This window comes from Mesocricetus auratus, unplaced genomic scaffold (assembly GCF_017639785.1).
Source record: "Mesocricetus auratus isolate SY011 unplaced genomic scaffold, BCM_Maur_2.0 Super-Scaffold_100003, whole genome shotgun sequence".
NCBI lineage: Eukaryota > Metazoa > Chordata > Mammalia > Rodentia > Cricetidae > Mesocricetus > Mesocricetus auratus.
This window is the reverse complement of record NW_024429188.1, coordinates 42,193,691-42,220,669: the sequence shown is the minus strand read 5'-3', so window position 1 is coordinate 42,220,669 and position 26,979 is coordinate 42,193,691. Positions and strand designations below refer to the sequence as shown.

The following is a 26,979-nucleotide window of genomic DNA, read 5'->3' as shown; positions in this document are numbered from 1 at the left end:
GCTAGTGTTCAGGCTTGATATTTTGTTAGGGATCCCATTAGGTTTATAGTTAGATATAGAGTGAGTTGTTGTTAGGCTTCAGTTTAGTGCTATGGTTAGTGGTAGGACTGGATAAAATGTTAGGCTAAGGTCTGGCTTAATGTAAGGGATAGGTGTTTGTCTTGTTAGTGATTCTACTATTCTGATAAAAATAACATAACTGAAAACAATGTGAAGAAAAAAGGGTTTATTTCATCCTAAAGTTTTCAGGTTATACTCCATCACTGAGGAAAGTTAGGTTATACTCCATCACTGAGGAAAGTTAGGTTAGTCACCTGGAAGCAGGAAATGAAGCAGAGGTCTTAGAGGAGCACTTATTACCTGTTTACTGACTTTCTTTTCATGACTTTCTCAGCCTGCTTTCTTACATAACTCAGGAACACCTGCCCAGGGGTTGTAACCCCCAAACATAGGCTGACACCTGCCTAACCACATTAATCATTAATCAATACAATACCCAGCAGAGACTTTGCTGCAGGCCACTTTTATGGAGGCATTTTATCAATCATGATTGCTTCCTCTGGATATGTGTCAAGTTGGCAAAAACCAACCAACACAATAAGTATAAGATTTCATTAGAACCAAGGTTTTGGTTAAGGTGAGGATACAGGTAGGTCTAGAGTTAGGCCATGGTTAAGTTTTTGGTTAGAACTGAGGCTAGGGTCGGGTTTAGGACTTTGATGACTGTTAGTTCTATACCAGGAATAGAGTAATTCTAGGGTTAGGTGTAGTATTAGTGTTAAGACTCATGCTATGGCTGTGGCTAAAGTATGACTATAGCTGAGGTTGTGTTTACAGCAAGAACTATGATTCAGAGCATGATTACTGTTTGGTGTAGAGTTAGGGTTAGGTCTATGTCTATGACTAGTGTTGTGATCAGTGCTAGGAATAGGGTTAGGTTAAGAGTTTGGAGCTGTGGCTATGACAAGGGTTTGACTTTTATAAAGTTTAGGATGCTAGGATTTGGATTATTGCTAGGAATAAGGTTAGGTTAAGAGTTTGGGCTAGGGCCTAGATAGATGGCTCAGCGATCAGAGCAATTGCTGCTCTTCCAGAGGACCAATATTCAGTTCCATGCACCCACGTGATGACTTGCAACCATCAGTAAGTTTAGTTTTTGTGTGTACGACACTCTCTTTTGGCAGGTAAAACACTTATACACATATGAAAACAAATCCTTTAAGAATGAATATGGGTTATGCTTCATGCTATGGCCAGGGTTTGGGTGTGGTAACATTTATGTCTAGGGTTGTTAGGGCTTTGATTAGGTCTAAAGTTAATGCTAGTATTAAAATTAGTTCTAGCATTAGGGTTAGTTCTAGCATTATGTTTAGGACTAATATCATGGCTGTAGATAGGGTAAGGGCTAGGGTTAGAGTTGGGGCAATGGCTAGGGTTCATGTTATGACAAATTTTATGGTTAAGTCGAGGGCTATAGTCAAGGGTTAAGCTTTGATGTAGGACTAAGGATAGGTTTAGCTTTAGAATAAGGATAGGCCTAGTTAGAGTTAGTTTCATCATAATATTTAGGATTGAAGTGAATTTTGCCTTTTATCTATTTTGAGAGGAGTTTTCTGTTTGTTTGAAACACAGTCTTAGTGTATAACCCAAAATAAACTTTAGGCCTATGACCAGGATTAGGGTTATGGTTAGGGATAGGATTAGGATTAGTGCTAAAGTCTTGGTTAGGATTCAGATTTGAGCTATAGCCAGTGTTAGGGTGAGGAATCGGTCTAGGCTAAGGTGAGGTTTAATATTATGAATAGGTATATGGTAGAGCTATGGGCAAAGGTTATCCTCTTGGGTTAGGATTAGGGCTTTGGCTTTGATTCATATTAGGCTAAGGTTAGCTTCAGGGCTAAGGCTAAGGTTAGGGCTAATGATAGTGATAGATATTAGGATTTTGCTTAGGACTAGACTGGGATAGTTTTACGGTTAGATTTAGGTATGGAGACATGGTTAGGGTTAGGTCTAAATTTAAGATTAGGATTGGAGGAAGGTTAGTTATAGTGTTATGACTAGGGCTGGGCTAATATTAAATTTGAGGTTCATGTTGGAATAAGACTGGTATTTGGGTTAGGGTTATAATTAGAGCTTGGGCTAGGGAAAATATTTGATGTAGAGTTTGGACTATTGTGCTGCCTTGGGCTAGTATTCATATTAACACTAGGGAAAGGGCTACTTTAAGGGTTAGGGTTGGGTTTATTCTTATGGCTGTGGCTAGGCCATAGGTTTAGGTCATCTAGTTTCCTTTCAGCTACTTTGATTAAACACTGGAATCAAAGGGAAGTTTGAGAAGAAAATATTTATTTGGCTTCCACTTGGAGACTCTGGTGACCATTTCATACTCCAACTAAATAAGCACCAACTTAAGCACATTTATCTCTAACTTCTACCTATAGACATTGGTCAGCCAGAATATAGCCACAATAAGCAGTGATCCAAGAAGTTCTGCCCACCTCCACAGCACGTAAAAATAGAGGAACTGCAGGGAAGCCCCTTTGTTCATCAGTACCTTTGTTCCCAGGCATGGTTAAGACACAGTGTAACATAGGGAAAATTCTTTCATTCATAAAAAGCAGTGCAAAGAAAACAGGAGGTAATTCTAGTAGTATCACATAAACGAGTGGTATAAAACAACATCAGAAAGGAGTCAAAGATTAAAAAATTCCTTTGGGAAATGAAAGTGGTTTTATAAATCATATTTGATAACTGAAATAAAAGCTGTAACTGTAAGAAGTAAGTCATCATAGGAAAATGAACAACAGACTCAATTCAGTCTCAAAATGTTAAGAGCAGACTTGGACTGGGAGGCTGGCACCTCCAAATGCCTTGGCTCATTTTCCAATGGTACAGGAGAACACATCACACAGTTTTTATAGTAGAGAGTAGGGAGTGGGGAGCAACTGGCTTCTGCAGTCCCAGAAACTGACCTTTTTTGGATAAACTGCAGAGTGAGAGATAAGTCAGATTGCTTGTTTTGTGACCTTCTGATTCCAGGGCATGTGATGAGGGTTAACTGTTTTCCAGAATTCCTTGGGCATCAGGCTTCTTAAGGCCTTTGGCCTGTAGCATGGCCCTGGATTAGGTGTGAATGATTTCCTTTATTTCATACCCTTTACATATAAAAGATAGAATGAAATGTTTTATGTCCAACTACTTTGTGCTGGCAGAAGGTGCTTCCTTCAGAAGTTCGTTGGTCTGGAGTGACTTTATAAGAACATTTTTTTATTTTGTTCTGTGTGGTGGACCTAGCGATAGCAGGGATTTGATCCAGGAACTTCTGAAAAAGTTTATTGACAGGGTAAAAACGAATGTATGAAAATAATAAGGAGGAAAGGAGTGGTGGCGGGGGAAGGATTCAAGGGAACCAAAATCCCATCCAGAGGAGGAAGCTTGTTGATTTTTTTTTGGAGGGGGTCTGGTCCTGAGACTTTGGGTTCTGTCCTGAACCCGTTTTAGTCTGCTGGTGTAGAAGCAACATTGTACTTGGAAGAGAACACAAATCTGTTTGCAATAGTCAGGAAATACAATCTTTTTCAGTTTTGGAGAACAATAGCAGGTAATGAATCAATTTTGTCCTGACGGATGTCAAACTGATCTGAGATTTCTTTAAGGTTTTCTGAGAGATGGAAAGACAGAGAGATTAATGAGTCAAAGAGATTTCCAGCTCTAGTGTTTCAGTTCTGAGTCTTGAAAGAAAAGCAAAAAGTATAAAGTAGCAAGAAGAGGGATGAATTATATGGCACTTTAGCAATGCAAAAGATATTAGTGACAAGAAAAAAAACTGTGAGAGGGATTTTTAGGATACCATGGGTCACAACAGAGGTAAGGTTTCAATAGGAACAGACAGTTAGTATTTGCCTGTGGCAGGGAAGTTAGGTCCCCAGCAATATATTGAGAACCAGAAGACCCAGAAAGATTGAACATGGTAAGTCCAGTGAGACAGATAATGCCAGAAGGGCCCTGAATCCGCTTTGTGGAGCAAAGATGGTGTTGGTGAGATTGTGTTGATAAGGTTGGAAGGAACTGACAGGAAGGACACAGGGAAGTGGGGTCTATGAACACATAACAGGGCCTTGTGAGGTGTGCTTCTTCTGAACTGGTATGGTCTCTTGGTTTACAAACTTTTGCCAAGCAATGGGAAGCACATCTTTTTAAAGAAAACTCCCCTCACAGTTTCAAAGGACCCTCAGGATCTTTACAGGTTAAGTGAAAGCTGGGAGTGAGGTAGGGAACACTTGGCTAACAATTTGAGACAAGTGAAAACACACACCCAGAAAGACAACTGAGAGGAAGAAAGTAGTGGGAGAGGGGATGGACTCAGGAGCCTGAAAACCCTAATCTTTCCTTGACGGCTTGGAAGGGCCTGCTCTTCTAATTTTGGGTTGGTCAGATTGACCAAGAACAGGATGTCTGCTTGGCTTGCAGCTGTGGCTTCATGATCATCCAGTCCATCAACTAGGAGCATTCTGGTGGGAGAAAAACCTTCCAGGCCTTTATTTTAGGTTGTCAGGCTTTTGTATTGGGTGAGGAAGAAGCCAGCCACTTTGGAAGTTTGCCATCTTTAGTACTTAGTCCTGGCCTATCTGTTTGCCTATCAAGGAATCTGTCCAACTCCTAGTCCTTCAGTCTCAGAGGTCACCCTAACTGCTTTTAGAGATTTCAGGGCACAGACTGCTTTAACTGCTTCATAGCTAGCAAAAGGGGGTGCAGAAGGAGCGGCAGTTAGAGTGCATCAGGAGGGTCCACTTTAGGGATCCTTGGAGACTGCTATGTAAGAGAGGGAGCATCTGTGACATACAAAAAGTGACACTATTAGTACTATTATAATTCTTACTGAGAATATACTTAAGCAAATACTTGGGACAGTCTTTTCCTTATTAGAGGATGAAATCGGGCAAGAAAAACCACTTTAAAACCCCTTAGTAGGATTTGCCATGGGTGTTATCAAGACTTATTTTGCTTTGTTTTGTTTGTTTTGTATCAGATCCCTGATGAATGATTAGGTCACCATGTAATCAGCTGTTTATTATGGTGAACTTCCATATAAGGAATGGGTGTCTAAAAACTGTGAAAGAAATCAGTTAAAATCAGCATCTAGTTGACAACTTGAGAGAAATAGAATCCTGTTGGATCCTTTTTATGAAGACACCCATCAGATATCTTGAATAATTTTCCCAAACCTATGAGTTTGAGGACATGGTATCTGGTAGGTCTCCTTTAATTAGGGAACATAGAAAGAAATACTGACATTTAAAAAGTTAGGCTTTGTGGTTACTTTTTAATCAAGAAGAGACTTCTGTGAAAAATGGTTGTCAAAATAATATCTCATATGGCTAAGTATAATGTTTGAGGACTGATTAACCTACTAAAAGATTAGCAATTTTAATCTTGGTTATACTTTCCTGCTGCATATTGAAGACTATGTAGGTGGCTGAAATTAAACACTCCTTTTGCAAAGACATTTGAAGATGAGTGTGAAGGGACCTCTGGCTCCTCTAGTCTTTCTTTTACCAGTTAGTCTACCTATGTGAGAATAAATAAAAGGCCTTGCTTGACCATTGTCTCAGAAGTGTGGCGGCAAGTTTTCCTCTGTGTCGACTCTCCTCTTTATAGACTGGACACCAGTTAGAATTCACTAGATCAATCTCCATGGTCTCACCAAACAGAACGGGTGCCCCCATGCATAGTTACACAACATTTCAAGGGATGCTCCACAGTCCTCTGGGACTCAGTTGACCTTGGAGGGCAAGGTGGAAATATTCTCCTTTATCCCTTCTGTAAACATTAGTATAGGCCTCCAAATATGGTTATTGAACACCCAGAAGTTCAGTAAAAACCAGAAACTTTGAAATAAAATTTGGTTCTGCATATACATTTCATCCAATTCTTATAATTGTTGATGTTTGACCATAGAAACTTTAATGCCACATACATTATCCCTAAGTCTCAATGTTTATGTACCTTAAATGTCTTACTCAGATTTTCATAACATGCATAAGCTTTCTAGTCTTCCATTCTGGAAATACCTAGCCATCTTAATTTCCATGTATAGAAACTGTTCTTTACTAAGACAAAGTCCATGTTTATATTCTAGCATTTCATTTACTGGTTTCCTTTCTTAATAAGACACAATAATATTTATAAAAATTTGCTATCTATGTGAGATTGTTTTTTCCTGGGTCGTAGTAGGAAGAGTACCCATTGGTCAGATCAAAATGTGTGAGAGAGTTTTGGGAAAACTGGGCTTAGAAGTTTAATAGATAGAAATGTTAGAACAAAGGGAATGACATGAATGAAGACAAAACTCTCTCCATTCATGTGGTAAAAAGACTGCTGGAAATCCCAGCAGTCTGCTCCCAGACGGGGTGAGGTCATCAGGTTGCAGAGCAACCACAGTTCAGCCACAATGAGCTTGGAGAGTGGAGTGACTCTTAGAAGGTAAGAGAAATGGTAAGTGAAAAAAGGCTCCTGGCAAAGGATCCAACCTGATCAGGCTGGATCCACCAGAAAGAAATGAGTCAGGAGAGGAAAATGAAAGAATAGACTCAGTTCAACCTCTAAACAAGAGCAGATTTTATTTGCCTGAAAGGTTGATGCCTCCAAACCCTGCAACTTAGTATCCAAGGGTTTGGGAGAATTCACCTTGCAGAACCCAAGCAAGTCTTTGTAGTGGAGAGTAGGGGATATAGAGGGCCTGGCTTCAGCCCAGAAACTGCCTTTTTAAAAAATGTAGACTTCAGGGTGGGTCAAAAATCAGGTTGCCTATGCCTGAACCTCTTGGTTTCAGGGAATGTGAATAGAGTTTGGATACTTTCCAGGTTTCTTTAAGTCTTGGGCCTATTTTATGACCCTGTTTTGGAGGTGGGAGATTTTTTTAGACCATATTATCTTAAGGGGCTAATAGGATCTAAATGGATGCTATGTTTCTATACTTTAAAGAGTAGTAAAACATTAATACTAATTGGCTGTGATTAGACACATATCATACCAAGTACAGACATATTTTAATATTGTTTTCAACCTCTACAAAAAATGATGCAAGGACGTAATACTAAAAATACTATGTCAGGTAATTACGTGAAGACACAATGAGAATCAATATAAATAATATCTAGATGAAAATACTTTACATATAACACAAGAGAATATCAGAGACTATTAAATCAAAAACTTACCAGATGTTCTATATAAGTAACTCATTTGACATTCAACAACAACATAGGTAGATTGGCAATAAATTGAAATAGAAAGTCAGATTTAGTGGCACATGTAATTCCAGCACTCAGTAGGTAGAAACAGAAGAATCACCATAGCTTTTATGCCAGCCTGCTTTATATAGCAAGTTCCAGTTCAACTATGGCCAAATAGTGAAATCTTGACTCAAATAAATGAATTAAATTTAAAAATAAATGATAAAGAGAATTTCAAGTTCAAGGCCAGGGTGGGCTACAAAATAAGATCTGATCTGTGTCAAAAAAAGATAGGGGGATATAGTGAACATTTATAACCAGCACTCAGGAGGCCTAGTCAAGACAATGGCAAATGAAACATAGTATTGAAAACTAACCAAAGAAACAGAGAGACAGTATGACCCAAAATGAGTACAGATCCAACAACTGAAACTCAAAATACATGAAAAAGTTAAATGAGAAATAGACAAACATCTAACTATAGGTGAGGACTTTAGCATCCATCTTTCAGCAACTGATAAAAACAATAGAAAATAAAAATATAGGAATGAAAAAAAAACCAAGCCAACTAAATTGGTTATATATCTCCAACAACAGCAGAATACATGTTTTCAACCTCTGGTATATTATGACAAAATAAGCCACATCCTTATCCCCAAAAACAAGCTTCAACAACATTAAAGGAACATTCTGACCACAGTGTCGTAAAACTAGGAATTTACAGGAGAAAGATAACAGCAAAAGGCTCTAGGCAGTTTGTTACCAAAACATTTCTACATAATCTATGAGGCCTCAAAGGAAATGTAAAACCATAAAAGGCTTTCTTGTTTGTAAGTTAACATGGGAAAATCTTGAAAATTGTCATACCAACTCATATAAGAAGAGGCAAGCAAACAAAATTAATAACTTTTCTTAAATACATTGAAGAACTGAGTTGACATTAAGCTTGGCTTGGGTCATATTTCTGTGCCCCAGGGCCAAGTTTAATTACCCATCCTCAATAAGCCAATTAGAATAATCATATTAATAGTGGAAAGCAGAAAAAGGAAATTTATTCATTGTGACCACACTGGGAAGAGTGACAAAGAGATCCATTGAGTTCCTCAAGACCATCTTGAGGTCCTGAAATGAGATTAAAATCTAAGTAGAGGGCCAGAGATATCCACATCAGAGCTGTTCTGGACAAGGGGTGGCCCTGTCCACCTCTGACCCATCACTGTCTGGGCTTTGCTCTTGTCCTGTAAAGTGGCCTGACAAGTTGTTAGGTCTGTGTGAAATCTCTTTTTTGTGAGATACATTTGCCACCTGGCTTGAACCTCTTCCTTCTACTAACATGAAATTCCTAGTGCAATTCCTATTTTGGGGGGTCCATTGTTTGATGGTCAGATTGAGAGACAAAGGTATTTCTTTAGAATATCTTCATTTTTGCTAGGCTAGTAACAAGACCATGGAACAGAACACTATTTCCTAATTTAGAGGGATATACATAAATATGCAAAGGAATCGCAGTTTATCAAAGCACAAATTGAAGATCACAATCTTCTAAGGAACTAGTACAACAGTAGAAAACTTTGATCTTGAATTAAAGAATTGCCGGAGCCTGAGTGTAGACGAATTTAGTAGTTAGAAAAAATATTTTGAGACCTGTTGTGCTATATGTGACTATAGCAGGTTCTGACAATGTATTCTTTTTTTGTACACTATCTTGTTATGTCTTTTATTAATAACAGACTTACTTTCCTCACATCTCCCACCCTCCTTCTGGTTACCTACCCATCAAATACTGTCACCTTCTTCTGTCCTATCATATACATGTACATGCATATATTGTTAATCTAGTATGAGAACACTTTTTCTTTCCACCATTACTCTCTCTTGTTCCAGTCTGTGAACAACCATTAGACCCTGTGCTCCCCCTTCCTAGTATCATCTCTGCTTACACACACACACACACACACACACACACACATACACACACACACATGCTTAAATATAGGTTCTACATATTTAAAAATATAATATTTCTTTATGTATCTGGGTTATTTATTTTGCCTAATTACACAATGATCTTCAGCTTTTTTGTATTTTCCTGAAAGCTACATCATTTTGATCCTCTTTAAACTTGATAAAACTCTATTGTGTGTGCCACGTTTTCTTTTTTTGATTTTTTAAATTTAGAGATAATCTTATTTTACATATCAATCCCAGTTTCCCTCTCCCTTCCATCCTCCCATGCCCCCCACTTACCTCCCCACCCGTTCCACTCCCCAGGGAGGATGAGGCCTTCCATGGGGGATCTTCAAAGTCTGTCATATCATTTTGGGGAGGCCTAGGCCCTGCCCCATGTATCTAGGCTGAGAGAGTTGCCTTCCATGGGGAATGGATTCCCAAAGTCCATTTGTACTCTAGAGATAAATACTGGCTCCACTGTCAGGAGCACCATAGACTGTCCAGGCCTCCTAACAGAAACCCACATTCAGAAGGCTTAGTTTGGTCCAATGCTGGTTCCCCAGTTTTATGACTGAAGTCTGTGTGCTCCCACTTGGTCAGGTCAGCTGTTTTGTGGGTTTCCCCAGCATGGTCTTGACCCATTTGCTCAACCCTCCTCCCTCTCTGCAACTGGATTCCAGGAGTTCAGCTCAGTGTTTAGCTGTGGGTGTCTGTTTCTGCTTCCATCAGCCACTGGATGAAGTGCCACATTTTCCATAGCCATTAATCTCTTGATAAACATAAAGACTAGCTTCATATCATACTATTGTGAATAGTGTAGAAATGAACATGTTTGTTCAGGTATCTCTAGCATACTGACTTAGAATCTGAGTTTATACCCAAGGGTAACGTAATTGGATCATATGGTGGTTCTGTTAGTGTTTCAAGGGCATGGCAGCTTACACTCCCACCATCAGTGTATAAGAATCACCTTTCTCCACATCTTCACTAGCATTCATTAGGATTTGTAGCCTTGGTAGCCATTATGACTGAGGTAAGATGAAATTTCAAAGTAGTTTTGATTTACATTTTTCCTTTGTCTAAAGGTCTTAAATATTTCTCAAGTGTTTATTGGCCATTTATCTTTCTCTAGATCTCTGTTCAGTTCATTCACACATGTTTTTTATTTTAAATATTTTTGAGATTATAATATCATTACATAATTTCTCACAAAAGACACTAGATGGCCAAAACAATCCTGGACAAACAGAACAATGCTTGAGGGATTACAATTCCAAATTTCAAGTTATATTACAGAGCCATAGTAATAAACTAATTTGATACTAGTACTAAGACAAACATGTGGATCAATGGAGCAAAATAAAATCCCAAACAAGAACACACATAACTTTATCCCACTTGATATTTGACAAATATGCCAAAAAGAAGCTGCAACAAAGAAAGCATGTTAAACACATGCTGCTGGGAAAACTGATGTCCACATGCAGAAGAATGATATTAGAACCCTATCTATCACTTTGCATAAAATTAACTCCAAATGAATCAAAGACCTAAACATGAAACCTGAAACTGTTAGAAGGAAACATAGGCAGTACCCTATATGGTATTGGTGTAGGAAAGGACTGCCTGGTAGGAATCCATTTCCCCAAGAATCAAGGCCAACAACTGACAAGTGAGATCTCATGAAACTAAAAAGCTTCTGCACAGCTAAAGAAACAATCAAGTAAAGAGGATGGCTACAGAATGGTAGACTCTTTGCCAGCTGAACACTGACAAGATTAATATCCAGAATATATAGAGGACTCAAAAAACAAAGAATAAAAAAGACCCATTTAAAAATGGGCTAAGGATCTGAACAGAGAGTTCTCAAAGAAGCAATACAAATGATTAAGAAATAAATTAGCATATATCAATTATGTACAGCAATAGGTTTCATTATTTTCTTATTTCATTTTTATACATGTACATTTTCATAATGCATCTCAGTCACCTTCACCTCCTATTATCGTCTCATCCTCCTCCCATTCCTGCTGACCTTCTTTCACTTCCCAGCAAGTATCTCCTTTTACTTTCTTGCCTTTTCTCCTTTCTTCTCCCTATCCCCCCCAGACCCGTGTGTGTGTGAGAGAGAGAGAGAGACAGACAGACAGACAGACAGACAGAGACAGACAGACAGAGACAAAGAGACAGAGATGGAGAGACAGAGAGAGAGTCCCAATCTCTGGAATTTAATTAGAGTTGCTTACCTAGGAACATGGATAAGAGTATGTTTACAGGAACATGGGAACCTTACTACTCAAAGAAAATGTCTTTCCCTTCCCTAGCAACCATTAACGATGTGCAAATCCTTCCATGAGCTCCTTCTGCTATAAGACAGGCTCTTGATGGAGACCAATGTTGTGCATGTAATCACAGCTGCCGTGAATTTTAGAGTGCTACATCCAAATCTGTGTCATGCCCATTAGTCAGACTTATCCACCATTCTCCCTTCTTCCTCAGACTCTTGCATTTTTCTGACCTTTCTTTCATATTTCCTAAGCTTTGGAGAAAGTGATATTGGTGCTTCATTTGGGGCTCAGCATTCAACAATTACTTATTCTTAGTACTTTGACCAATTAAGTTTGTGCAGTTGCTTATGGCCACTGCAAAGAAAAAAGAAAAAAAAGCTTCCCTGACAAAAGCTCACAGTGGCATAAACAGTTGTTTAGAAGATAATGTGATAGGCATGTTATGTCCATTTATAAAACAGCAGAAGCTTTCCAACTAGGGTCTATGAACTCCTTTACCACAGGTTTTTGGCCATCTCTATAGTACCATATATGAATTCCCATCCATGATACGGTCCTCAAATCCAAACAGAAAGGCTGGTTTTTATCCAAGTGGGAGACAGGATGCTGGTTCCACTTTTGTTTGCAACATCTAAAATCGATGATGTAGTTATTTATAAAATTGGTTTGTACCATTTTCATCATTTAAAGGTAATCAGAGAGAGGAAAATGACACACTTAACAACATTTTGTCTATGTTCCTAATGGACATACGTTAATCTGGAGGTGTTATGTCTAACTCCCGATGTATGAGTAGATGAGGAGGTTCCTTTATAAGACACAAGATTTGCTTAAGCTTTAGAAAAGATGACAGAGAGCTCATTCCAGTATGACAATTCCCCCTAGGCATCCTCCTCTTCAGTCAATAGAAAATGGGGTGATACACTGTAAAGCCCTAAAGAAGGGAAAATACAGAGAGTTTCATTTGGGAAGAGAAAGTAAAACGTGACAGCCCAGAGGAAGGTGAGCTAGTTAGGTGAAGCTGGGACTTTTCTGGCCCCTTTGTGGTAAGTAGCAATGTCTACACTCAGCACCCTTATCTCAGTGTGCTAGTGAGCACTGTACCAGAATATGTGAGGACATACTGAGAGCATGTTTTAGCCTGACCAGATGCCTATCTGTCAAACAGCCCTTCTAGGACTTCCCTGTGGCAGCCCCCCTCCTCTTGCTGGGATCACTCCCAGAATGTCACTGGTAAGATAACACAGTCAAGGGAGGGAGAAGGAGGGCTAACTAAAAATAGCCACCTAGAATAAATCAGCCCAGGGACCAATGCCTAGTCTTTCCACTGGGAACAGAGGGCCCAAACAGCTCCAGCCTAGGGTGATAGTGGCTCTCTGTAGAGGGCCAACTAGGGCCTTTGCCCTTCATAGAGGGGCTAGGACTATGACTTCTGTTCAGAACAATCCCAAGCTGAAGTCCTGTAAGTATCTATCTGAAACTTAACTTTCAGCTCTGTCTGGGAGGTGTAAGTTCTGCTCTTTTTGTTGGGGCCAGCATCTGGAAGGGCTTAGAAAGTAGAGGGGAAGAGCCTTTGGAGGGAGAATATCATGGAAGCTTCTTGCTTTATGTGACCTAAAGTGTGTCTGTGGTTTTCGTTACTTTGTTTTGTATTGGCTTAGTTTTAATTTTTAAATTTTTATTTCAAAAATGTTTTCTGTCTCATTTTGGTTGTGGTAGTGTTTTTTGATACAGGACCTCACTCTGCCACATAGCCTGGCCCTGAACATCTTCAAAGTGGAAATCCTGCCTCAGGCTTCCTAGTGCTAGGATTACAGCATGGATCACTATGTGTGAATGCATTTATTTATTCAGGAATATGTGTGGTTATATGCCACAGAGATAAGGTTAAAAGTTTTGTTGTCTGTCCCTACATGGCATTTGCATTACTGGGAGTATGCAGTAGAGTGGTCTTAAGGCCATAAGGACAGAGTTCTCAAGATGAAATAAAAAGGGTGAAGCACAAAAATGGCCCACTAATGTCTTAAGGAATGTTCTAGCTTCCATGAAACCATCTACTCTCCCTACAAGAGTTCTTACTCTGGGTACATGAATTCTAAAAGGGCCTTAGCTAAGATACAAAGGGTTTCAAAATCTTGGGAAAATAAGTAATTGCCTTTTTCTCCTAATGCCTAACTTCTGACTGAAACTCAGCACATTTTTCTGAGATGAAGGTAAGCAGCAAATGGTGGTAGTGTCACAAGTTTGTATGACTTGGTAACCAGAATAAATCACAAGCATATAGTATTACAGCGTGGCAGAGGTCCTGGAATTACGTTGACCGTCAAGCACTACTTACAAATTATTAATAGATCTTGTTGTTTACAATATCATAGTGTTAAAAATGATTTGATAGCAACATTTCAAGATATTTGATTCTTTTGTATGTAGTACTTTATATACTAGAAGCATAACAGAAAGGACTCACAACTTCGATTTTACTTCTATCGGGGTCACAAAGGAAATGTTTAAAATAGCTGCACTACAGGGGCAAAAAAGAAGTTCTTTGTTTACAGTATACATATGCTAACTGTTTATAATAATCTAGAGCAAGGTAAAGCTACACAACAGACTAGCTGGATTTTCTAGTTCTTATCTAATTAAGACACAGTTTACTTAAATGCAAGCAGCCATGGTTTCTTCTGCTCTGGGGCTCATTATAATATAAACTGTACTGTGAACTCATTGTGTGACCTAGGTGAGAATCTCAGCATTCCCTCCACCAGACATGAGTCCCCAAAATGAAATAGTAAGAAGGAAATCCTCATGGACTACCAGGAGAAAGAATATGTAAATGAAACTCTCATTGCAAAAGTTCTTGGAATTAAATATGATGCTCAAAAGCTAAAAGCCACAATGTTACTAAACATAAAGCAAGGGAGAGAAGGGTATGTATGTTTCATGTTATAATCCAAAAAAGGGGGACGAAAAGCAAGGAAATATAGGTTGTTTTTCTAACTCTTGTAGAATGCATCTGGCTGACATAAGGCACTTCACAAATGTGCTAACTTCCAAGTTCTAGTTTCTACCATCTTCAAAATGAGAGCATTATTTATGCCACATGTGCAACACCTTTGAAAAGTACCAGTTTATAGATATATTGTGGGTTCATGATAACAAGATAATTCACAATAACAATCATATGATATTAGAAAAGTCCCTGGAACCTGTTAAGCTTTGAATTCCCCATCTCTAGAGTGAAGAAATTAACTAATCAATAAGATCCATTCCAGCTGTGAGTTTTAAAAATATTATGTAGGAAGCAATAATCATAGAAAAACACAATGTACATACTAAAGTTGTTTTTCTAATGTGTTCCCTAAAGTAGTTGATAAAAATTTATTGTGAAGAAATAGGTATAGAAGGAAAATAATACTACAGGAGTAATTATTTCTCTCATGAAGCATGAGCTATAATTTGTACTTATCGATAAGGAAACTTAACCACAAAGTAGAGAATAGCCATAGAAATCAATAATCAATGCCAGGTATTGTAGTGCACCTCTTTAAACCCAGCATTGGTGAGGCAGAGACAGATAGATCTCTGTGGGTTCTGGGCCAGCATGGTATACATAACAGGTTCCAGGACAGCCAGGGCTCTGGAGAGACCTTTTCTCAAATTTTTTAAAAAGGAAAGAAAAGAAATCAGTAATGATTATAATTTCAAGCTAATTTAGATTTGTCATCATTAACACATGGTGATTGCATCTATAGTGCTTGGTTTCATAAAAACATTTATGTTCAAATGTGTCATGTCCTTTGACCATATTTGCCCCAGTATCCTCTCTACCTCTCACTACCTTTTTCTCCATTCCACTTCATTCTCCCAGAAAGTCTAATTCTACTTTGACATGCAGACCTAGGTGATTTAAGCATTATATAAATCTCTAGGATCCATGCCTGAGAGAAAACTTATTTCTCTGAATCTGACTTACTTTACAAAATATGATGTCCAGTTATATCCATTTTCTTGAAAGTGACACAATCTCGTTTTTTCCTTATTGCTAAATAAAGCTCCATTGTTTGCACACAGCAGTTTCCTTACCATTTATCTATTGTTGGATACCTAGGTTGATTCCACAACTTGGCTATTATGAATAGTACTATTATTAACATAGATGTGTAAATAACTCTGGTATGTTCACTTAGAGTCTTTCAGGTATGTACTCAAGAGTATTACTGGGTCACATAGAAGTCCTATTTTGAGTTTCTTTTTATTCTAAATATTTATACACTGTTAGGTGTATAGCTAGAAAATATTTACTCCCATTCTGTAAACTGTGTCATCATTCTATTAACAGTTTCTTTCACTGTGAGAAAAAAATTACTTTTATATAATTACAGTTGTCAATTCGTTGTAGTTATTTCTTGTGCTATTGAAGTCCTTTTCAGAAAATCATTATCAATGCTGATCTATTGTGGTGTTTGTCTTATTTTTCTTCCAGTAGTTTGAGAGTTTCAAATCTTACATTAATGTCTTTGATACATTTTGAATTGATTTTTCTGTAGGCTGAGAGATAAGGATCTAGCTTCATTCTGCTACATGTGGATATCTAGTTTTACCATCACCAAATGTTGAACAGGTTGTATTTTCTGTGATTTAGTTTTTTTACACCTTTCTTAAGAATCAGATTGCTGACACTGTGTGGATTTATCCCTAGGTCTTGATTTCTGTTGGATTATGTGTCTGCTTTTGTGCTAGTGTCATCTAGATATTGTTCTTGTGGCTTTGCATTGTAATTCAAAATAAGTCTTTGATAGCTGTAGTATAGGTGGTTTTACTCAGGACTAGTTTGGCTATTTGGAGTCTATTATTCTTCAGTATGAAATTTAGGGTTCTAGTCTTTGTTTCTGTGAAGAACATTGTTGGAAATTTTATTTGTATTGAATTAAGTCTGTAGATTGTTATTGATAATATGGACATTTTCACAATATTAATTCTTCCAATCCATTATAACTTGAGGTATTTCTATCTTCTGTCTTAGTCAGTTTCTTTGTTTAATTATAGAATTTTCACTAAAAAGGACTCTTCTTTCAGAGTTCATTCCAAGATATACTTCTGTCTTAGGTTTTCTATTGCAGGGAAGAAACACCATGACCATGGCACCTCTCACAAAGGAAAAACATTTAATTGGGGTGGCTTTCATTTTCAGAGATTTAGTCCATTATTATAATGGGGGACATGGTGGCATGCAGGCAGACATGGTGCTGGAGAAGTAGCTGAGAGTTCTACATCTGGATAGGCAGGCAACAGGAAGTGGACTATGGCACTGGGTGTGGCTTTATCATATGTGAGACTTCAAAGCTTGCCTCCATAGTGACAGACTTCATCCAACAAGAACACACCTATTCCAACAAGGCCACATCTCATGGGGGCATTTTCTTTCAAATCACCACACCTTTGAAGCCATTGTGAATGGGTAGTTTTATAGTTTCTACTGTGTTCATTATCAGGATATAGGAAGGCTGTTGAGTTTTATATGTCAATATTTTATCTTGCTATTTCACTGAACAAGATCATCAACCCTGAGATGGCTTTGTTTCTTTCAGTAAAGTCTTAAGGGTTTCTTAAGTATAACATTATATGAAAATATGCAATATGGGTAAGTTGACTTCTGCCTGTACAGATAAGTTGATTTCTGCCTCTTTTTCTTTTAAAACAATATTTTATCATTTTGCATACCAATCTCAGTTCCCACTCCTTCCTCTACTCCTGTGGCCCCCACCTTCCCCCAAACCCACGCCCATCCACTCCTCAGAGAGGGTAAGGCTTCCCACAGGGAGTCAACAAAGTCTGGATTCTTTGCCTTTCTGTGTTCCTTTTATTTCTTTGTGTTATTGGTCAAGCTAAGACTTCAAGGACTACATTTATCTTTTTTCCTGCATTTTTTAAATTTCTTATTTATTCTTTGTGTCATTTACATCATGCATCTTGATCCCATTCATTTCCGGTCCCTTCATATCTGCCCTCTAGCCCTGCAACCTCCCTCCCACCAATAAAATACAATGAAATTTAAGAGAAAAAAAGAAAAAAGGGAAAATCTTGTTATGTAAGCTGTAGAATGGCATAGTGAGTCATGAACCGTTAAATATGTATATCTTTACATACAAGTATTCTTTGCAAGGAGACATTGGTCTGGTTTGAGGTCTCTGGTTTCTGTTACACTATCCGTGCTGGGCCCTCACTGCAGCTCCTCTTGGATATCCTGTTGTTGCCATGTGTTGTGGAGATCCCTCAGGTTTGGGTCTGCAGGTGGCCCGGTCTCCTGCTCCAGCAGATCATAGATGGGGTGGATGTTGGGGTGGGCCAACTCAAACCCCAGTTCTTGCCAGTTCTCCCCAATCTTCAACACCAGGGTGAGCTCTCCAACATTACCCCAGTTAGTTCACCCTTTGCAGGGATGAGCAAGGGGTGGATCCAGTTCTTCTGCTTTTACACCCTCATGGTAGGCTCTCCAATACCTACACCTCTACTGTGTCAGGTAAGGTACAGGGGCCACTCTGCTGAGTGCTGCAGCTGGTAAGGGGCAGTGACAGCTCTCTTGCTCATAAGACCTCAGGGCCAGCTCTCCCATCTGCCACAGGCAGTGAGGGGCAGGGCAGGGAGTCTTTCCCCCACCCCCACCACCATATAGCAGATGAGAGGTGGGGCCAGATCCTTCATGCTCACATTATAGGGGCAGGTTCATCTGCACCCTATTCCCCATTCCCACCAATAGGGTCAGCTGTACTGTTCTGCCCAGGTGATGTCTTACTGCTCAAGCAAAGACTTCATTGACTATATTTATTAAAAACAGGAAAACCAGCCCTTTATCTCCTTTCTGTTTTTAATGGAAATGCTTTGAAATTACATTGTTATACAATGTTTCCATTAATATAACATTGACTATAGGTTTGTCGTATATCCTTTATTTTGCTGAGTTATATTTTCTATGCCTGGTCTTTTTGGGGTATTTATCATAAAGGAATGTAAGAATTTGTCTGAGATGATGGTAAAAATTGTATTTCCTTTATGCCTCTAACACTCAACATTTCTATATTTTTCCACTCACTGAGTCCACTCTTCAGTATGGTACTCTCTTGCCTTTCCATGGTTTTCTTACCTCTTTTTTTGAGTCAGGAATGAAATGTTTTCTTTCAGATTCCTGAAGACTTAGGAGAGTGCTATTGTATCCTATTCTGCCATCTTCCAATTCAATCTGACCTATATGCCATTAAAATAATAAAAGTGGAACTTGATTATTAGCTATGGAGAACCATGTTCAGGCACATTTTTTACCAGCTACCCCAATTATTATCATTATCTTCTCTGTAGTGATAAAGAAGTTCATACAGAGAAATCAAAACTGACCTAGACCACAAAGTTACATGATTGAAACTTAACTCCAGACCTGCATTTTACCCCTACCCCCACATGACCTCATCATCTGCAATAGGGGCAAAACAGATCCCTATAGAAGTCACAGTGCATTGTGATGACCATTTGAATTATGTGAACATAAATTATAGAGGAACTAACTCAAAAATGTATAGTGGCAGAAAGAAGGATAACGCACATGGAGAAGTAGCATTTTCATCCTTTATCACTCTATTTCAGAGTATAATTAGAAAAGCACTGTAAATGAGGTTAATAAAGCTTTTCATATACAACTTGAACAAAAGAAAAAGTATTGTTTGGAACTTGAGGCACAATCATTAAAGAGCTTAGGCATGAGGATTGCAAGTTCAATGCCAACTTTGCCTCAGTAATAGAGTGATAGGTTGCAAAGCTGTATAATCAATCCCTATTACTGAAAAGAATAAAGTAAAGCAAAAAGGCAAACTTACGGATTTAGAAGAGATCACACTTGTATTAACCCGATACAGGAAAGATATTGAAAAAGGACGCTATAGGAGCTGGAAAGATAGCTCAGCAGTTAAGAGCACTGACTGTTCTTCCAGAGGTCTTGAGTTCAATTCCCAGCAACCATATGGTGGCTCACAACCACTCTGAATAAGATCTGCTGGCATGCAGGCAGAAAACTGTATACACAATAAATAAATAAAATATTTTAAAATAAAGAAAAAGAAAAAGGACACTATAGTTAGCAATTACTGTAAACACTGAGGCAAAAGACAGTGGAAGCCTAGATAAAGTGTTAGAATAGGTATGAAACTCTGAAAAAGATAGATGGTCTGGAGAAGTCTCTTGGTTATAAAATCCATCAGACTTGATGAGACTGAATGGAAGTGGTAAGAGGTAAGGAACTAAGTAAGATATGTCTTGGAAATTTTGTTGGGGAACTGTGTAACACAAAATAAAAAAGACTCAGAGACTGATATTGGTGTTCAATCTTCAAGCTGAAGATCAGAAAAGCAAAGTAGCCAGCAACTAACTCTTACCTCAAGCTCAGGCTGAAAGAGCTGATCCATGCACAAGTTCTTCATCAAGTCTCAAACTGCAGCCTCTCTTCAGCACGCCTGGAGAATTAATAATCCTATCTTGAGTGTGACTAGAGAATGAATCCATGAACCTTAAGACCCTACTTCTATCTTTTATACCCCTCTAGTGCTGGGATTAAAAGCATGCAATCGGTTAGTCTTTTAGACTGATTCAATCTCATGTCCCCTGGGTGGCCTTGAACTCAGAGGGATCTGTCAACCTCTTAATCCTGAGTCCTAGGATTAAATGTGTGTACCACCACCTCCTCACTTCTGGCTGCTGGGATTAAAGGTGTGTGCCTGATTTATATGGCTTGTGGCTGACTTTGCTTTCTAAATCTTCAGGCAAGCTTTATTAAACCATAAATAATATATCACCACAGAACTGATATATGGATTAAGTCTCATGGTAGTAATTGTCCTAGTAATTGCTGACAATTGCTGACTTAGAAGTATCTGTAGAGTCTCAAGAAAATACGCCTGCAACAAAAAAGAGACCTGAGGGTGGGATGGTGGTGTAATAGACTAGAAATCACAAGAATAAAGGCGAGTGGTGTAATAGACTAGAAATCACTACAATAAAGGTGAGGGCTAAAGCTAAGATCTGGGACTGAAATGAAGAGGATGGAGGAGAAAACAGAGGATATAAATATTCCAGTGAAGAACTGTGAGGAGAAAAAAAATCAGGGGATTATGCTCCTTAAGAAGCCGATAGGGTTTGTAGAATGGAACATTCAGTAGGGACAGATACTTCAGAAAAGTCTGCAAAGTGAGCAGATGGTGGTAAAGTGCTTGACTGGCATACTTGAAGCCCTGGGTTCAATCCTAATACCACAAAAAAAAGAGAGAAAAGAAAAAATCTTCAAAACACCCAATAGATTCAGTCACAAAGATTTATCCTTTTAAAAGCTTTCTTAGATTCTTAGAGTAGATGGAGACAAACTTGTTTCACATGTCAGTCCCAGCACCTTCTGCCCCCCTCCTCGCCCGCCTGCCCCCAGCCCCCCCCGCCCCCCACCCAATCCCCACTCAGTTCCCCAGGGAGAGTAAGGCCCTCCATGGGGTATCTCCTGAGTCTGTCATTTCATTCAGGGCAGGGCCCAGGCCCTCCCCCAAGTGTCAAGGTTGAGAAAACATCCCTCATTGTGGGATGGGCAAGCAAAGGATGGAGCCACACTGCATAGTGTAGAGAAATAAATATGAGATGGGTATGTAAATAGTAGATATCTGTTTGGTAAAGAAAAGTGGTGGATAAAGGGGTTTCATTTCCTATGTTAGTTGATTAGAGGAACTAGTAGAAAGAGGTTGAAAATGTAAAGCAGCTCTTATGTATGTAGAGGTAGTTATCTTTTTTTTTTTGAGACAGGGTTTCTCTGTGGCTTTGGAGGCTATCCTAGAACTAGCTCTTGCAGACCAAGCTGGTCTCGAACTCACAGAGATCCTCCTGCCTCTGCCTCCCGAGTGCTGGGATTAAAGGCATGTGCCACCACCCCGTGGCTCAAGGTAGTTATCTTTATCCTGGAAGCCCACAAAGCATTTCTACAGACACCGTTTCTGTCTTGTAGCTCAATAAATTAAATCACAAAAGGAGACTTTCCCAAGGCACCTTGTTAGGGTCTTGAAGAGCTGAGTTACAAATCTAGGTCTGTCTGATTCTCCAAATTCTACTTACATTGCACACCAAGAATTTGAACAGATGGGGAACATGGCGAGGGGTGGGGGGGAGTGGGAGCTGGGAAGAAGAGAGGGGGAGAAGAGGAAGAGAGAGTAGGTCATGGGGGAACAGGAAGGTTGAGTGGGGGGGTAGAATAGGGGGAAGAGGGAGTCATAGGTTAGAAGACAGATCAGGCACCAGTGTGACCTCGAGTGATCTAAAGGGATGACACCAACTGACAAGCTAAGCAATAGTGGAGAGACCACCTTAAATGCCCATTCCTGATAATGAACTTGATGTCTATAACCATCCTGGAGCCTTCATCCAGTGACTGATGGAAGCAGAAGCAAACACCCACAGTTAAACACTGAACTGAACTCATGGAACCCAGTGACAGAGAGAGAGGAGCAATGAGCAAATTGGCAAAGAATGGGCTGGCAAAACCAGCAGAGACAGCTGATCTGAACAGGGGAGAGCTCTTGGACCCCAGATCGACAGCTGGGAGGCCAGCATGGGACTGATCCAGACCCCCTGAATGTGAGAGTCAGTGAGGAGGCCTGGGCAACCTTAGGGGCCATGAGCAGTGGATCAGTGTTTATCCCTGGCATACAAATAGACATCGTGTGTCCATAACACAAAGAGGGATACTGTCTCAGCCTGGACTCTTAGGGGAGTGCCTGGACCCTGCCCTGAGTGAAATGACAGACTCTAGATATCCCCTATGTGGAAGGAATTGGCGATAGGGTGAGAGGCTGGGTGGGGGATGGTGGGGGGTGCAGGAGGAGGGGAGGGAGAGGGAACTGGGATTGACATGTGAAACAAGCTATTTAAAATTAAAATAAAAAAGAATGAATAAATAATAAGGCCATATGCATAGCTGATGCTGGCAGGTGAGAATAAGGCTGAAGTTGAGGGTGGCTTCACTCATCCACATCATAATATGCTTTAAAGAGGCATTTACCTGAGGCTTCTATCTGTTAAGAGAAGCTTTCCTTGAGAGGAGCCTTCCCGCCAACCTGGTTCCAGAGCCGCTTCAATCCCAAATAAACACACAAGAGGCTATATTCATTATGAAGCTGTTGGCCTTGCTTGTCTCTTACTGGCTAGCTCTGCTTTAAGTAATTACCCCATAATTGTTAATCTAAGTATGTCTCTTACCGGAGAATAGTTCTGGGCTCCTACCCCCATGGCGGTTACATGTTGACTCTCTTGTCTTTCTCTTTCCCAGAATCCTCCTCGACTCCTAGTCCCTCCTATCTAGGTTTTCTATAGGCTCAACAGTACTTTATTGACAAATAACAGGACTTCCCCAACATCTATCAAACAAAGAGGTGGGATAGATAGTGAATAAATGGAGCTGTGAGGCCACCCTGAGACCTAGACTGAAGACTATGGGAAAGTATGGAGACCTGAGCTCTGAAAACCCTACCCTGATGACATTACAACTAAAGTGAGAAAACTTGACTTAGCGAAACTAAAGACAGACTAGCATAGTCTGAGTTTAAGCTAAGTCCATTATTGAGTCATAGATGACTTATTGAGGCCTAAAAAATGTATTGAGGGAAAAAGAGTTGAGGTTTGAGTCAAAGCTCTAGACTATATTTGACAGAGAATGGGATAAGGCTTGAGTCAAAAAATGGAGAAGCAGAAGGTCCTGAGGAAGTGCGAGCAAAGAAAGGCACTCTTGGTTGGGAGCAGTCCTGAGGGAGAAACTATTCATCACCATAAAGAACTTGCTCTGGAGACCTGTTGCTTCTGCCACTTACTTGCCTTCATTTTAATTATATTCTTTTAATGCCTCTTCTTCATTTAAACAGCCAATACACTTGGCACCTATTTCTTAGGCACCTCTCTTCCTGAAACCCATGGGATCTTTGTCTGAGAGGTTACAGAAAGCTTAGGAGAGGGATTTTTTGCCATGGATGATGGGATGTGAATCCGTTGAAATTCATCTAAAATGCCAAGAGGTGGAGTTGAGACTGTTATTAGAGTAACCATGAATGGCAACCTGATACCACAAATTCTTATTCTTTTGAGCTGCACACTGCAAGGCCTAAGCTAACTCATTAATGTCACATTCTCAACTGAGGAAGACACATCTCCCAAGTCTCTAGCCACTATTACCAATAGTGAAATACCAGATGAATATAGGGTCCTTGCAATACACTTGAGTCACTAATGGAGCATGGATAAGTACAAATGTGTCTGGAGATGAATTCTAATTGCAATCTTTTTGAAATCTCCAAGAACTCAGGGAAATCTTCTCAGAAGTAGGAGTTTCAAGGGCAGGCAGAACAGTACATGCTAAGTCACCAAGCTGTGAAAAGACCTGACTATTTTGACAGCCATCTTGAGTCCTAAAAAAAATTGAAACTGAGAAATAGGACACCCATGTATGAGTACCCTAATGGTGAAGGTAAGAGAGCAAACATAGAGTCTGGCATTCCAGATTTTTGATAGGGATGCTTAGTCTGTCTCCTTTTGTTACCCACAGATCTGTAATTGCCACTTCCTCACAATGAAAACAGTACTATTGCAATAAACCAGAATGAACCTCATGGACATCGCCAAGATCTTCTCTCTTCTGCAGCCTGAAAAGGAGGAGGAGGACACAGACACGGGAGAGAAGCAGGCTCTCAATCAAGCTGTTTATGACAATGACTCCTGTACCCTCGACCACCTTCTACACCAGGAACGCTATAAACGGTTCATCAACAGCAGGAGTGGTTGGGGAATACCTGGAACACCCTTACGTTTGGCAGCTTCTTATGGTCACTTAAACTGCGTGAAGGTTCTCCTGGAACATGGTGCTGATGTTGATAGCTTGGATGTCAAAGCACAAACACCACTTTTTACTGCTGTTAGTCATGGTCATCTAGAATGTGTGCGCATGCTTCTAGAAGCTGGTGCCTGTCCTAGTGGTAGCATCTACAACAATTGCTCTCCTGTTCTCACTGCCTCGCGTGATGGTGCTGTTGCCATCTTACAGGAGCTCCTAGGGCATGGTGCAGAGGCCAACGTCAAAGCTAAACTACCTGTCTGGGCATCAAACATAGCTTCATGTTCTGGCCCCCTCTATTTGGCTGCAGTCTATGGGCATCTTGACTGTTTCCGCCTGCTTTTGCTCTATGGGGCAGATCCTGATTACAACTGCACTGACCAGAGCCTCTTAGGTCGTGTTCCACAGCCCCGCACACTTCTTGAAATATGCCTTCATCATAACTGTGAGCCAGAGTACATCCAGCTTTTAATAGATTTTGGAGCTAACATCTACCTTCCATCTCTCCCCTTGGACCTGACCTCTCAGGATGATAAAGGCGTAAAATTGCTGCTACAAGCCCGAGGTGAGTGGTGATCATCCATACCTTGTAGATTTCTTTATTGTAGGTCTCAGGGTTCCAAATAGTCTGCTAAGACCTTCTTCCCTCTGGGTTGAACTAAAGACAGTTCCCTCTTCTTCATTCTCCTGGGCTCTTGTGAAGAAAAGGTTAAAGGTTCCACATTGTTATCATTCATTGGGAGACAGTTGGGACAATTCTTAGAAGGGACATGGCATTAGGACTGTAGCAGCCACAGCAGAGCAGATGTAGGCTTGGAGAGGATAAGTATACTGAGAATTAATGCTCATAATCTGTTTCTCATTGCTGTAGCCAATCCACGGTCGCTCCTGTCTCAGGCCCGTTTAGTTATCCACAGAGCCCTGCTCCAGGCCAAGCAGCCACAAGCCATCGACCAGCTGGATATCCCCCCTGTGTTGATTAGCTACCTCAAACATCAATGATAAGTTTTCAACCTTTCAAGGAACCCTCGATACCTCCCAAAGACATCTGGTAAATCAGGAAGCTTGAGTATAATACTCCACACGACCTCTCTGGTGTGTTATCTTCCACAATAAAGTCCTCAGCAAAGTAAGTCCTGGTGTCTATGGTGTCTGCTGTTTGTGTGTGTGAATGGGGGAGGGCCACTGGGGAAAGGGTTTGGTCTGCCATAGGGAAGGATGGCCAGAAATCTCTTCCTGACAAGCACAGGGATCTTGAGTGCTGAAAAATGAAGAGAGCCTTCTCAACAAGGCTCTTGGTAATAGTTTGCTGACCTGGTATAAAGGTTTTTGAAAAAAATCCAATTATATGGAAAACTCCAAGTGGACTTGAATTCCAAATGGTTTTTCTAGTATCTACTCTAGCCCATGTTAACTATTCTCAAAGTCAATGTCAGTAACTCCATCTGGGTTAAGGGCTAGAAATTTACACCCATTGGAATAGAGTTCAATCTTCTATGGTATGTGAAACACAGATTCTCTGGTTGCCCCATAAAACATATGGGCACTGGGCATTTCAAAAGACTTGCAATTGAGACTATTACTGGTATATACAAAATACCAGACAATGAGGAGGGGCTGAAACAGCCCCATTTTCTATATGCGGTTACTGAGATACTGGCAAAATTAAGTATCTGTGTTTTGGTAAAGCAGCCTCCAGACTACTTCTAGGTGTTCTTTTTCTAGTTGCCAGTACTTCCACTGTGTATGAAAAACTTAGTGCCTCAGTCCTTTCCTCTCCCAAAACCTCACTATTCCCTTCTAAACAGGGTTGGAATAGATCATCTCAAATTCTAATACCTCTTCCAAGAGTATTTTCCCTATGAGGTGTGACAAGTAAATAGAGGAAGCATTACTAAATTCAATCTTTCCTTGGCCTTTTGTTTCTTGTCACTGACCTCAGTGAGAATCTAACAGCACCATTTCCCAAACTACTGCTGCCAACTTCTAGGAAGGTCGAGTCTTAAGTACTTTAAATTTCAGCTGAGCTCTAGATCCTTCCCTCTGGAAAAGGACTCTTAACAAAGTCTAGCTTCTAGCTTTCTAGCCTGCTTGCTAGCTCCTTGTTAGCCCGTCCAATAAGGAGACTTTCTTTATTCAGTACAAAAGCAGTGCACTTGGGAAAGAGTAGTATCAGGTCAAATGACCCCCTTTCAGTGCTCCAGCTTGGAGAGAAACTACTTCAAAACTACCACTTACTCTGTTTTAGCATCCTTGACCTCACTTAAAAATGAGTCATTCTTTCTAATCAAAATTGCCCTCTTTTCCAGAAATTATATTCCTAGAAATGTATGGGTTGGCTCCACAGAATCTCCCTATTTTGGGCTAAGTATAAATACTCAGGATTCCATCCATCACCAGCCACCACCCTGAGCCAGATTATCTTTTCTTTTTCTTTTTAATTTTAAATTAAATATATTTGATTTATTTGTTGAGTGTATGCCACAGCACATATGTGGAAAACAGAGGATAACTTTGTGGAGTCCTATCTCCTCTCACCTTTAAGTGGGTCCTGAGAATGGAATTCAGGTAGTCAGGATTAGAGGCAAGCACATTTACCCACTGAGCCAAATTC

At 39.9% G+C, this 26,979-nt stretch overlaps 1 protein-coding gene across 3 annotated transcripts in view; it reads left to right on the top strand.

The window, feature by feature from the left end:
* Positions 1–25,498, top strand: part of Asb12 (ankyrin repeat and SOCS box containing 12) — a 95,325-nt gene extending 69,827 nt beyond the window's left edge. For 2 of the 3 annotated variants that reach the window (XM_040744215.1, XM_040744214.1), the window contains 2 exons: positions 24,081–24,930; positions 25,237–25,498. In XM_040744215.1, coding sequence (XP_040600149.1) covers positions 24,135–24,930; positions 25,237–25,367 — 927 coding nt within the window. In that variant the 5' untranslated portion in view covers positions 24,081–24,134 and the 3' untranslated portion in view covers positions 25,368–25,498. Of the gene's footprint in view, positions 1–12,797; positions 12,936–24,080; positions 24,931–25,236 lie in introns of those variants that run through there. The other variant, XM_013121330.3, reaches the window with a different exon arrangement.
* Positions 25,499–26,979: the final 1,481 nt, after the last annotated feature.